Source organism: Lepus europaeus, chromosome 2 (genome assembly GCF_033115175.1).
Source record: "Lepus europaeus isolate LE1 chromosome 2, mLepTim1.pri, whole genome shotgun sequence".
NCBI classification, from domain to species: Eukaryota; Metazoa; Chordata; class Mammalia; order Lagomorpha; family Leporidae; genus Lepus; species Lepus europaeus.
The window spans coordinates 12414352-12427222 of NC_084828.1; the positions used below are offsets into that span (position 1 = coordinate 12414352).

Here is a 12871-nt window from a genome sequence, read left to right on the forward strand (position 1 = left end):
CCAGTGTGCCACGACGCCAACTCCAAAACACCAGTCTATAACTGTTAGTAAGTCTGACTATATCAAGGGTTGGTAAACTTGGAGAAGTGGGAACTCATACACTGTTGGTGAGAGGTTAAATCAGACATAAACTCTACAGAGCAGTTCAGACATGTCAGTTACAGTTCATATACCCTATCAACGACCCTAAGTCAAGGCAGTCGATAAGTAGTATGTGTGGAACATACATGGAATACATACATTGTGACGATGACAATCTGACAAACTCAGTGTCCGCAGGAATGAGGTGGCATAGTCACACAGTAGAAGAGACAGCAGTGGAAATAAATGAAAACCACCTATCACTGAGTAATTCTCATTGTGGAGCCATAAAGCAAATTATAAAATACAGTAAAACACCATGTATATAAAACTTAAAGTCCAGAAACATTTCTGAAGGCTACGTATATGTGTTAAGGGCATAAAAACTTTCGGTCCCGGGTTTCGGCACCAAAAAAACAAAAAAGGGTCTAAAAACTTGGAATGATAAACCCCAAATTCAGGGTGGTTTAACCTGTAAAGAAGGGGACGAAGGGAATGGAGTAGAGAAGGCTGTGAGGAGCTTTGATTCTTCTGTAGCGTGTTAGGATTTAGACAAGTGACGCTATCAGCAGAGTGGAACTTGATTTTTCCTCCCTTGCTGTCTGAAATCCCGCAGCCATCATGAATGGCCCGTACATTACCCAGAGCAGGAAGTTCTGGCGGAATGAACAGATAGATACACACTAGATGAGTGGGGTCATTTGCTGTAGAAATGCAACATTATTTAAAGTGCTCAGGAGAGGAGCCAGAATGCGCAAGACCAACCAGATGACTTTGTTTTTGAATTCAGAACCCATGTGAGTGGTGGCCTTGGTGGTTTAAGGTTGGTTAAATATACCAAGGAAAAGTTAAACACAGGTTTCTAAGACATAACCTGTTTGAGAAGAACAATGTTAAACACTGGAACGAATGTGTAACCGAATAAAGTTACAGGAACGATAAATACCAGTGCTGACCAGGGGTAAAGATACTGTGGCCATTTTCTGCTCTGATCACTTAATTCGGCAAAGTCGGTCAGTGCTTATGGGACATGTTTCCACACTTAGGTCATTAAGAGCTTTATCCAGCGGCTCCGGAATACGTGAGTTTGTGGGTGGGTGGTTCGGTGTATGCCCGGAAGGCTACGCCGTGAACTGGATTCGGGAGAACAGGGGCAGAAGTTGGAGCAGCTACTTTCTCCTTGGGGAGGTCAGACACCTGCCCACCGCACCAGGGCTGCCCGCGGGGGCAGCGTGGGATCCTGCGTCCCGGCACTCGGAGGGAGCACGTCGGCCCCTCTCCCTTGGGCTGCATCCCTCCATCCCGATGGGCCCGGGCGGCTCTGATGGCGAGGCTAGGGCCCTGTCCCCGAGGGCTCGCTCTGACCGTCGGCTGACCGCGCAGGCCGAGCCCCTCCTGGCTTTCCTGGGTGCCGGTTCCGGAGTCGGCCCGGTCCACCTGTTTCCGTGTTCCCTGGGGTCCAACCCACTCCTGCGAGCAGGCACGGCGGCTCGGTAAGGACTGGCTGGGGGTGCTGGCCAGGGTCGTTCCGGCAGCAGCCCCTGCAGACACGCGACCACGAAGCACGCACGCTCCACAGACAAGTGCAGGCGCTCGGCCCCGCGGAACCCGCCAGCGCGGCCGGCGGGGAGCGGCCATGGAGGCCGGACCGGAAGCGGCCGGACCGGAAGCGGTCAGGAGGCGTTTCCGGAAGTGGGGCTGCCGGTGGCGGAAACGGCGCCAGCGTTTGGGGCGGCCGAGGCCAACCCCGCTGCCTGTTCCCGCCCCGGCCGCCGCCCACCTCGGCTCTCCCACCTCCCCGGGCGGAGTCGCGGGCCGGGGGCCGGGGCCGGGGCCGGCTGAGCTGCCCCCGCGCGGCCGGGGCTGTGTTTTGCGTTGCCTTGACAACAGCCACTTCCGGGAGCGGCGGCGACGCGCAGCCCGGGGCCCTGGGCCCGGATTCCGGCCTCCGCTCGGCCGGGAGCGTCTCCGGCCAGCGTCGGGCCGCCGGCGCCGCCATGGTTGTGCTGCACGTGAAGCGGGGCGACGAGAGCCAGTTTCTGCTGCAGACGCCCGGGAGCACCGAGCTGGAGGAGCTCACGGTGCAGGTGACCCGGGTCTACAACGGGCGGCTCAAGGTGCAGCGGCTCTGCTCAGGTGCGGCCCGGCTCGGGGGGCCCCGGGAGTTAGCAGAGGCGAGTGAAGGAGGGGAGCCAGGATTTGGGGGTGCTGGCCGGGTCGCGGGGAAGGCTAAGCGGGTGGGTTTCCTGGTAGCAACGGCCGGGTTTGTGCGGCCCGCGCGTGGCCGTGGAGCCTTCGGCGCGTGGCCGGAGTTTTAAGCAGTCCGGTGTACCTCGTAGCGGGTGACCGTGCAGCAGGTGTGGTCTGGGATGTGCCTGAGAGTTGGGGCAGCTCCGCACACGCACAGCACCTCTATTGCTGTGTAATACACTTGTGCCGGGCTCTAACGACAGAAGTGGCTTGTTGCTCCCCACACCCCCCGCCCCCCGGCCGTGGCTCCTGGGGACCCCGGGGAGGATCTGTATGGTTTCTTAGTTGCTCCGGGTGAAGTTGTTATTTTTTTAAGAGGAAAGCATTTGGGGAGAAGAGGCCCCGGGGCTGCCTTTTCGGGGTGGCACCGAGAGACAAGAGCCCCACTGGTGAACTTCGGGCCGGCTCACGGGCTGTGCAGTGGCCCGTGTGAGCGGCTAGGCAGGAGGCCGGGTACTGTCCCTTGGGAAGCCCAGGGGGGAAAGATCGGGGTCGCAGCGGCTTAGAGTCTGGTAGAGAGACAGCATCTCGTCCGTTACACCAGAAACGTACAGCCGTGCCATTGCACGGTGAGCCTGGTACTGGGCACCCAGGGCCCTGTGCTGTCTCCCCGGCCTCCCAGGCCTGTGAGTGAGCTGGAATCACAGAAGTTAGTTGTGAAGGTCTTTTTGATTCATTTATTTGAGAGGCAGAGTTAGAAGGAGAGACAGAGAGATCTTCCATCCTCTGGTTCACTCCCCAAATGGTCGCACCGGCCGGAGCTGGACCCATTCAAAGCCAGGAGCTTCATCCGGGTCTCCCATGCAGGTGCAGGGGCCCAAGCACTTGGGTGATCCTCTGGTGCTTTCCCAGGCATTAGCAGGGAGCTGGGTTGGGAGTGGAGCAGCCGGGACCCAAACCAGCACCCACATGAGATGCCAGCCCTGCAGGCCATAGCTTTAACCTGCAGTGCCACGGTGCTGGTCCCAGTTGTGACATTCTTATATAAGTATTAGCTGTAAATTAAGGAAGAGGGGGGTGTTGGCAACTATTTTTAACCCTGAGGTCGCCTGTGTGAGCACAGGTGGAAAACAGGAGCGCTTTGTATGAATTAACTCGGCTTTCCATGGGAATTCACGTTCCAGCACTGCACGGGGGGATTAGAGCTCAGGTCTGTAACCAGCCTGCCTGGCCCCGGCCAGTTCCCACACCCTGCGCCTCTCTGCGCATGGAAGATGCACACCGGGGCCTGGCTGCGAGGGGCGGGGACAGGAGTGGCTCACAGGTGTGTGAGCTCAAACGGCCCGCGGATACGGATACACAAGACCCTTGCTTTGTTGGAGTTGGCGTTCCAGGAGGGGGAGAGGTAAGGAGGGGGATGGTTGTGACATGTGTTTTTCTGACCCCCCCCCCTTGTTTTTAAGAAATGGAAGAATTAGCAGAACATGGCGTGTTTCTCCCTCCGAATATGCAAGGACTGACTGATGAGCAGATCGAAGAGCTGAAACTGAAGGACGAGTGGGGCGACAGGTGTGTCCCCAGCGGGGGCTCCGTGTTTAAAAAGGATGACATTGGACGAAGGAACGGACAAGGTAACTTCGCGTCTCTGTCCTCTGTGTGGGCCTGAGTAGACCGAGGAGGAGGGAGGCAGGTCCGGAGCGGGGAAGGTGGACCTCAGCGTTTCAGTGCGCACTGGGTGGGGAATCCTGCTCTGTGCAGGCCCTGGGGGTCAGATCGCACCGTGAGGCAGGGACACAAGGCAGCTTCCGTCGTCTGCTGAGCTGTGGCCAGCACCTAAGCAGACGAGATGAACCACACGACATTACCGCGTCCAGAGCCGCAATGGCCAAGCCCTGGCGAGCTCACCTGGTTCAGCCTGATCAAACTTCGACAGCTCCGAACTGGGGAAATGTGTGGTGGTTGTGCGTTGTGCCTGTGTGCAGGTGTCGGGGTTTATGTAGGGAGAAGGCCGTGAATCTCCGGGTAAGGGGCTCTGTGGAGGACACGCCTCGTGGCACAGCGCAGAGGGGTCCCTCAGCACGTGGCCGTGAGCGACTGGGAGGAGGATGGTGATAATCCTTCCAGTGGCTTCTCCATCTTTTCCCGCACAAGAAGCCCCACTTAAAGAACTATAAGGGATCATTTACAGCAGCCTGAGTCCCCCCGTGTCCCCAGAACACTCTTCAGAAGACAGAGGAGAGTTTCGGCAGGGCCTGGGAGCCCCAAAACACAATCTTTAAACACGTAGATGACGGAATTCCAGGTGGCATTTCCTTTGAATTCTGGCCTAAAAAATGGTTGTTGGTCTTCTCACACCTGAACTTGTGCTCAGTCTGGAGAGGAAGGAATTTCAGCGGGGAGACAAATACCCCATAAGAAGCAGTCAGACGGTTGATTATTTATCTGTAAACCAGTGTGGCCTTTAGTGAGCCATTTCGACCCTAGCGTGGTTTGGTATTTCTGCTCGTTTCAATGTCGAGTGGATCTGCTGGTAAGAAGGCACGGTTTGCACTTGTCCCAGCTGCCGTGGGTTTGGGGATCCCATCCCCGTTGGTTTTTTTTCTAAACTTGCAAGTTTTTTCTTTCTTGTCTCGGCGGTCACCAGATGATGGACCACATGTCGAATTCATCCCGTTGCCTATTTCTGTAAAGTTCTATTGGGACGCAGCTACCCACTCGTTTAAATACGAGGGTGCCTCTGAAAGGTCGTGGCAAATGGAATCACAAGCTGAGTGTATTTTTGGTGCCTTTTCCAGCCCATGCTATGCATTTCCCATGAACGTGTTGAAGGCCCGCGTTGTCGGTGGCTGGCTGCCGGGGCCGCTGCCCCGCACAGAGTGCAGCACGTGCTCTGTGGCCCCGGCCGGCCACCCCTGGCTCCCCAGGGGCGCGCAGCACCTGCTACGGGGCTCTGCCACTGCACGCCACGCAGGTGCTGCCTCTTACTTTACTTACCCCCAAGTCACAGGAGGGACCGAGGGGTGCAGGAGGACCTTCGAAGAGCTGTCTGATGCCTCTCTCTCTCTCTCCCTCTCCCCCTCTCCCCCTCTCCCCCTCTCCCCCTCTCCCCCTCCCCCCCTCCCCCCTTTTGTTTTTGTAGCCCCAAATGAAAAAATGAAGCAAGTCTTAAAGAAGACTATAGAAGAAGCCAAAGCAATAATATCTAAGGTTAGCTTTTACTTTTTTCCTTCTTTTTAAGTTAAATTGTTAAACTTGTAAATCATTATTTGAGAGGTGGAGAGCACTCATCTGCTGAATCAAGCCCCCCCCCCCCCCTTGCCTGCGGTGACAGGGGCTGTCCCACGTGGAAGCTGGGAGCCAGGAGCTCCACCTGGGCCTCCCGTGTGGGTGGCAGGAACGCAGTTACTTAAGCCATCGCCACCGCCTCGCAGGGTCTGCGTGATCAGGAAGTTGGAGTCGGGAGCTGGGACTGGAACACGCACACTCAGTGTGGGAAGCAGGCGTTTTAACCGGCGTCTCACCTGCCAGGCCAAGCAGTCGGCTTTTGTAAAATGCTGCTCTAAAGGTTGACCTTGGAATACGTACGCTAACTGTGGTACCCAGGGTCACGCTGTTGAAAGCCTTCCAGAGGTGGAAAAGGAGCGTGTTTGCGGTGGACCCTCGCTTTCCCTTGTCACAACCACAGCGCGTGTCCAGAACCTTCCCAGTGCTGGCTGGGCGCGTGCAGGTTGATACCCAGCACAAATAGGGGTCGAGGCCTGCTCCTTGTGTTTCTTTGACCCTATGGCAAGCACCATGGGGGAGATTTGCATTTGTGGCTGTGGAGTAGCTCTCGAGATACTAGACCAACATGGTACATGTATAACAGAAACTGGTTTTTGAAAGATACACAAACACTACTTCATAGAAGAAGGAGCATAGACAATACTGTTGGTACGCAGGTCATGGGCATCGTGGCGCGGCAGGTTAAGCCATCTCTGGCAGTGCCCCATATCGGAGAGCTGGTTCAGCTCCCTGCTAATGCATCTGAGAAAGAAGCAGAGAATGGCCTGAGTGCTTGGGCCCTGCCACCCATGTGGGAGACCCGGATGGAGTTCCTGGCTCCTGGCTTCAGCTGGCCCAGTCTCGGCCATTATGGCCATTTGGGGAATGAACCAGCATATGGGAGATATCACTCTCTTCTCTATCTCTCTGTCACTCTGCTTTTCAAATAAATAATCTTTAAATGATCGATATTTCTGTCCATCGTATTTATCCATAATAAATAGATGCCAGTTGCTACCGCCTTCGTGTGCAGGTCTTCCCGGGGCTGTCTACTTTTTCTGCTGCTAACCGTATTTCTAACCAATGCCTCTCAAACTCTTTGCTCTCTCCACTAATCTCTTAACAGCTTCAGGATAGGCCCCCACGCCACCCCAGCCCTGTGCCTGACTTAAGGCTCTGTGAAGTCTTTCCGGGGAGACTTTGGGTCCACGTTGCACGCTGTATGTGACTGGAAGGCCTTTTTTGGGGCAGTATTAATGGCTCACATCTAGTCATTTTAGCACGTGTCAGAACATGGTAAGAACACAGGGGTCTGGGCCTCGTTCTGTGAGGGAGATTTCAAAACATTTGCGGAAAAATGGAATTAAAAGATGTTTGTTTTGGTGCCAAAAAATTTAAAAATCCATGCATATTCTTTTCATAAATTTTTTCAAAAGTTCATAGAAATGTGCACTGTGAACTATGCGTAGATTTCAAAATTTTCTGCACCAAAATTATCTTTTTTAAAGTCTAGAGTGACAGAGGAGGAGAGACAGACATCTTCCATCCACTGGTTCACTCCCCAAAAGGCCGTAACAGCCAGGGCTGGGCTAGGCTGAAGCCAGGAGCTGGACCTCCATCCGGGTCTCCTATGCGGGTGCAGGGGCCCAGGCACTTGGGCCCTCTTAGGCTGTTTTCCCGGTGCATTAGCAGGGAGCTGGATTGGAAGTGGAGCAGCTGGGGCTCAAGCCAGCACTCTGCTATGTTCCAAGCAGTGGCTTAACCCACGCAGCACAGTGCTGGCCCCAGTGAACTTAGCATTTCATTCCATTTTTGCACAGACGTTTTGAAGTCCCCTTGCGCCCCCTTTGCCCCACCCCCTCTCTGTAGAACCCTTCCTGCTGCTTCCGTGGCTTCTCTGTGCATGTGTGTGTCACAGCGCTTCATCCTTGGCCCTCGTTTTCCCTCCATTTGTTGTCTCCTGTCCAGTGCAGGTTGTAGCCCTCAGCAGATAACTCAAAGCCCCTCTCCTCCACCCTGGCACCTTCCCTAACTGGGAACTGGCGCCCCCAGCTGGCTCCGGGTGGTTCTGCCTGCACACCAGCCAGCCCTTCAGACCCGGGGTTGGACCACTGAACTCGCTGTTCCCTCACTCGTCGCCTCTGTTCTGTACCCAAGATGCGGCACATCCTGCATGCTTCCTACTGCCAGAACCACCGGCAGTCCTGTCTGGGACCTTCCGTAGGCCATGGGCCATGTCATCCTCAGTACCACCAGGCCTCCGCTGTCCATTTCCTGGCACTTCAGATCCAGCATGGAGTCCACCTCCTCCTCTCATGTCCACAGCTGCCACTTTATTTAAAGCTCCACCTGTAGCCTTCTTTTTTCTTTCTTCCTTTTTTTTTTTTTTTTTTTTTTTTTTAGATTTGGTTTATTTATTTGAGAGGAAGAGAAAGAGAAATCCTCTTCCATCCCCTGGTTCACTCCCTAAATGGCCATAATGGCCACAGCTGGGCCTATCTGAAGCCAGGAGCTTCTTCTGGGTCTCCCATGCAGGTGCAGGGGCCCAAGGACTTGGGCCATCTTCCACTGCTTTCCCAGGCAACAGCAGAGAGCTGGATCGGAAGAGGAGCCGCCGGGACTTGAACCAGGGCCCACATGGGATGCCGGCACTGCAGGCAGCGGCTTTACCTCCTGTGCCACAGCGCCGGCCCCATGCACCTGTAGCCTTCTGCATCCCAACACCAACCAGGTGTTCTGTAGCTCGGCTCAATTCTGAAACCACCCAGGTTCACACAGGCCCTGCAGGTGAAGGGCCTCGAGGTGCACGTGAGCTGCCCCTCTGCGGTGCTGGCTGACTCCCGGCTGCACTGCCGCACTGGGGTTCCTCCTCCTCAAGCACTTCTCTCGGTGCTGCCCAGAGCCCGCTGTGCCGTCTGGACTCGCCCAGCCTCTGAAACCCCGGCAGTCCCTCCGGGAGCAAGAGCTGCCTGGCTGCCTTTTGTGGCGCAGGCAGTGTCCGGCAGCGTCTTCTAGTAGAAGCTGCTCAGTAGCTATGGAGCTGATGAGTCATAATGCCTGTCCACTCAGAGGCAAGTGGAGGCCGGCGTCTGCGTGACCATGGAGATGCTGAGAGACGCCTTGGACCAGCTCCGCGGCGCCGTGATGATTGTGTACCCCATGGGGTTGCCGCCCTACGATCCCATCCGGATGGAGTTTGAGGACAAGGAAGACCTGTCGGGAACTCAGGTACGGGGTCGCTCACGGCCCCCCAGGCCCTGAGGTTGTGCTTCCCAGGCTGCTTTGCACCGAGCAGAGTTCCGGGTCCGGGGCAGGACCTGAGAGGGTGGTGCCACGGAGGAGGCTTGTGAGCCTGCCCTCCGGAGCAGCTGGACACATCAGAAGCCAGAGCCTCGTTGGCCCGTTTCTACCCAGTCCGCGGCCTCCCCTCTTGCTGCATATTTTCTTACCTGTGTGCCCCGTTTCCCTTTGGATAGAACATTGCTCTGAGCCACCTTAAATGGGTGGGCTGAGCAGCCCACTGTGCCTCCATTCAGAACCAGGGAAGTAGCCACAGACCCACGGAAGAGGCCTTTCCTTGTGGGTGAGGTGTGCGTGAGCCAGGACACTGCCCCTCCCTGAGCAGGAAGTTGTCTGAGTGAGGGCGCCCCCTGGGGTGCAGGGGGGAGGGGGGACTGCTGGGAGCCTGTGCCCGGCTGCACCCACATCCGGGACAGTTCCCGATGCCCTTAAAGCTGGTTCTTTGACTCGGCCCCAGGCGGGACTGAACGTCATCAAGGAGTCCGAGGCACAGCTGTGGTGGGCAGCCAAGGAGCTCCGCAGGAGCAAGAAGCTTTCCGACTACGTGGGGAAGAACGAGAAAACCAAAATCATCGTCAAGATCCAGCAGGTGCGTGCCGTGCTCTTGTGACGGGTATTTGATTCACCATCAAGCTGATGAAAATTTACCATGGACCTAAAAGACCTGCGCGCGCTGGTTCACTCCCCACATGGCCACGACAGGTGGGTCCAGCCCAGGTCAAATGAGCCAGGAGGTGCATCCAGGGCTCCCATGTGGCTGGCAGGGTCCAGCGGAAGCTGGTGTTCCTGTGTGGGACGCCAGCACTGACGGGTGGCTTCCCCACTGCGCCACCTGCTGGCCCCTGGGCTGCTGCTTCAGTCCTGCGGGCCTGGGCTGACCGTACCCTCTGTGCATGGTCGCGGTCGGAAGAAAATACAGGTGCAGGAGCAGCACCACAAGGGTGACAAACAGAGGCTCTGTGCGTGGGGGGGGCTCAGAGGCCTTCCGAGTGTCACCTGCCAGGTGGCCGTGGCTTCCTCTGCTGCTGCATCACTGTAGTTTGGGGGAGATGGTTCCCTCCCCGTTTCCTGTAGCCAGAGCCCGTGGCTCCGCACATGCCCCAGGCGTGGCCGGGACAGAGGTGACACTGCACAGCCTCTGGCCCCCAGCCCCCTGATGCAGGGTGCGGGCGCTGCTAAGCTCACTTGATCAGAGCAGTGAGCTGCCTAGTTTTGGCGCCCAGCTATGGTGGGGGTGAACCGGAGGCCGTAACTTCCTGGGTTGCCCCCAGCAGTGCCCTAACCTGGCCTGCGCTCCCGCCCTGGTCTTGCAGAGGGGACAGGGCGCCCCCGCCCGCGAGCCCATCATCAGCAGTGAGGAGCAGAAGCAGCTCATGCTGTATTATCACAGAAGACAGGAGGAGCTCAAGGTACTGGGCAGGGGCGGGACACTGCGGGCTGGGGGCAGGTGCGCGCGGGCTGCAGGTGCGCGGGGGAGGCGTCTCTGCTGTGTCCCGCCACGGCAAGGCCAGGGGCGGGGGAGGCCGGGGACCCTCTCCCCAGTGTCCTGGGGAACGCCTTCCTAAGGAAAACACACTTGCTTTCCAGAGACTGGAAGAAGACGACGACGACTCCTGTTTAAATTCCCCCTGGGCGGATAGCACTGCCTTGAAGAGACACTTTCACGGAGTGAAGGACATCAAGTGGAGGCCAAGATGAAGCGCGGCCGACGAAGCTGTCAGAGCTGCTTGCTCCCCTTTGTCCTTGGCAGACGAAGCTGTCAGAGCTGCTCGCTCCCCTTTGTCCTTGGCAGCACGTTGCCACCGAGGCAGCGTCGCCCCCCTCCCCAAAGAGGTTGGAGTTCCAGTTTGCCTTTGGTTTGAGTTTTTACAGTAGCAGTCATTTGGTCTTTTAGAACCAAATAAGTACATCCTCCTAGGAAGGTGTACAATTATTTTGTTCCAGGACAAATACTTAGTTTCTTGGGGTTTTCGTTAATAAAATACTAATGGTGGAATTAGGGACTTTCTTCATCTTCCTGATTTCTTTGGGTTTTCTGTTTATTTTCATCTTAGAACACACACTCCCTGATGTGTTCGCTCCTCAAATGCGGGCAGCAGCCCTGGGGCTGGGCCAGGCCAGAGCCAGGAGCTGGGAGCCCCATCTGGGCCTTCCACGCAGGCGGCAGGGCCCCAAGCGTTTGAACCGTCTGCTGCCTGCCAGGACGCATTAACAGGAAGCTGGAGCCAAAGCAGAGTCGCGGGGCCTGGAACCAGGCACACAGCGCCCGCCCCTGACTCCCATGTTCTATTCCCACGACAGCTGTTGGGGTGGAGGAAAAGTGCCAACCGGGTCTGGTCTGAGTGAAACCTGACTGTCAGAGGCCACCAGGGGGCGCTAGCCCCTGCCCTGCTTCCTTTTGAACCTCAGCTGGGGGAAGATGCTTCCCAAGGTGGTTTTTTGATTCTAATTTTACAAGAGTATTTTTTGAAGTGCCATTATTCAAGGGATTTTCAGAAAGTTTGTGGCAATGCCTGGTGTGAAAGAAGTGCCTGGACTTCAGTTTTTCTATCAACTTCATCTTTTAATCCCATTTCCCATGAGCTTTTTGAAATGCTGTCCGATTGGAAGCGGAATTCTCATCTCATTTGAGATTGTGTAATCCCGCTGATGCGCAGGCTACCGGCCTGCACCTGCCAGCCTTGACCACGGGGAGCACAGGCTGCCCCGCCTGTGGGAGCTGGGTAGCCGCAGCAGTCCAACCTCGACGCTTAAATTCTAATTCCCAAGCCTCCTGCACTGGAACAGATCCTGAAGACGAGTGCAGGTGCTGACAGGGCGGCGCTCCCGTGCTGCCTGCCGAGGTGCTAGGGGACCGATGGCGCCGTGACTGCTGCTGTGACCGCCTCGGGATGCCTCAGTCACCCACCACCCTTGACGGGGCTTCCTGGGCCCCTTTGATCTTAGATACTGCACGGCGGCACCCCCATCAGCCATGCAAGGCGCCTGCAAGTCCTGTACCGTGGTGCCCGGGTGTTCTAGAAGGTTCTCCCAGCCTTGGCTTTTCGTCTCAAGGACAGTGTTTCCTGGTTATAGGGACCACAAGGGTGAGGAACTGTGGGAGCCAGTGGAGGGTGCCTGGGGTGAGTGTGCACCTGCCAAGAGGGATCTTCCACCCCCGCCCAGCTCCGGGGGTCAGAGGTAGAATGGGGCACAGCAGTAAGACTTGCTGAGACCCTGCTCCGGCCTCCAGGGGGCAGCATGGGCTCCTGCAGGAGCAGCGGCGGTGGTAGCCGCCGTCCCCGCTGTCAGCAGGTCCCTGGCTGGTGGAAATCATGAAGCTCAAAAAACTCTTCTCACGTGGGGTGCAACTGGCCCTGCATCTCAGCTGTGCCTTGGTATTCCCTGCGTTGGTTGTCAAATTTTATAAAACTGGATTTGCATCTATTTCCTTTTAAAAAAGCGATTATATATGTTTTAAAGATTTATTTGAAAGGTAGAGTTACAGAGAGGCAGAGGCAGAGAGAGAGATCTTCCATCTGCTTCCATCCACTCTCCAATTGGCCACAATGGCCAGAGCTGCACCAATCCGAAGCCAGGAGCTTCTTCCGGGTCTCCCACATGGGTACAGGGGCCCAAGGACTTGGGCCATCTTCCACTGCTTTCCCAGGCCACAGCAGAGAGCTGAATTGAAAGTGGAGCAGCTGGGACTGGAATCAGCACACATGTGCGATGCCAGCGCTGCAGGCGGCGGCCTTATCCACTGCACCACAGTGCCGGCCCCTTGATTATAATTTCAAACATCTTCACGGAGTGTCCGGTCTTCAGTAGCCTGAAGCCACAGGATGCTGTGGTGGCATTTGAGGAGCATTCTGCCTTTGTCAGCGTCAAGCTGACGTGCGCTGAACTCCTGCTCAGACTTGCAGAACAGGCTAGTCCAGCCAGGTGGCGACAGCCCATCTGCTTCCCAGCCACCACTTGGTGTCACTGGGAATTCCTGACCCTGTGGGGTAGGAGCACTCTCAGTGGCTGTGGAGCTGTGGTAGTTTTTTTTTTT

At 56.5% G+C, this 12871-nt stretch overlaps 1 protein-coding gene across 1 annotated transcript; it reads left to right on the forward strand.

The window, feature by feature from the left end:
* Positions 1-1922: 1922 nt before the first annotated feature.
* CFAP298 (cilia and flagella associated protein 298) lies at positions 1923-10833 on the forward strand. Its single transcript, XM_062206045.1, has 7 exons — positions 1923-2217; positions 3735-3902; positions 5411-5478; positions 8605-8763; positions 9293-9424; positions 10149-10244; positions 10423-10833. The coding sequence occupies exons 1-7, from the start codon at positions 2079-2081 to the stop codon at positions 10531-10533; spliced, it is 873 nt and encodes a 290-aa protein (XP_062062029.1). The 5' UTR covers positions 1923-2078; the 3' UTR covers positions 10534-10833.
* The last annotated feature ends 2038 nt before the right edge of the window (positions 10834-12871 follow it).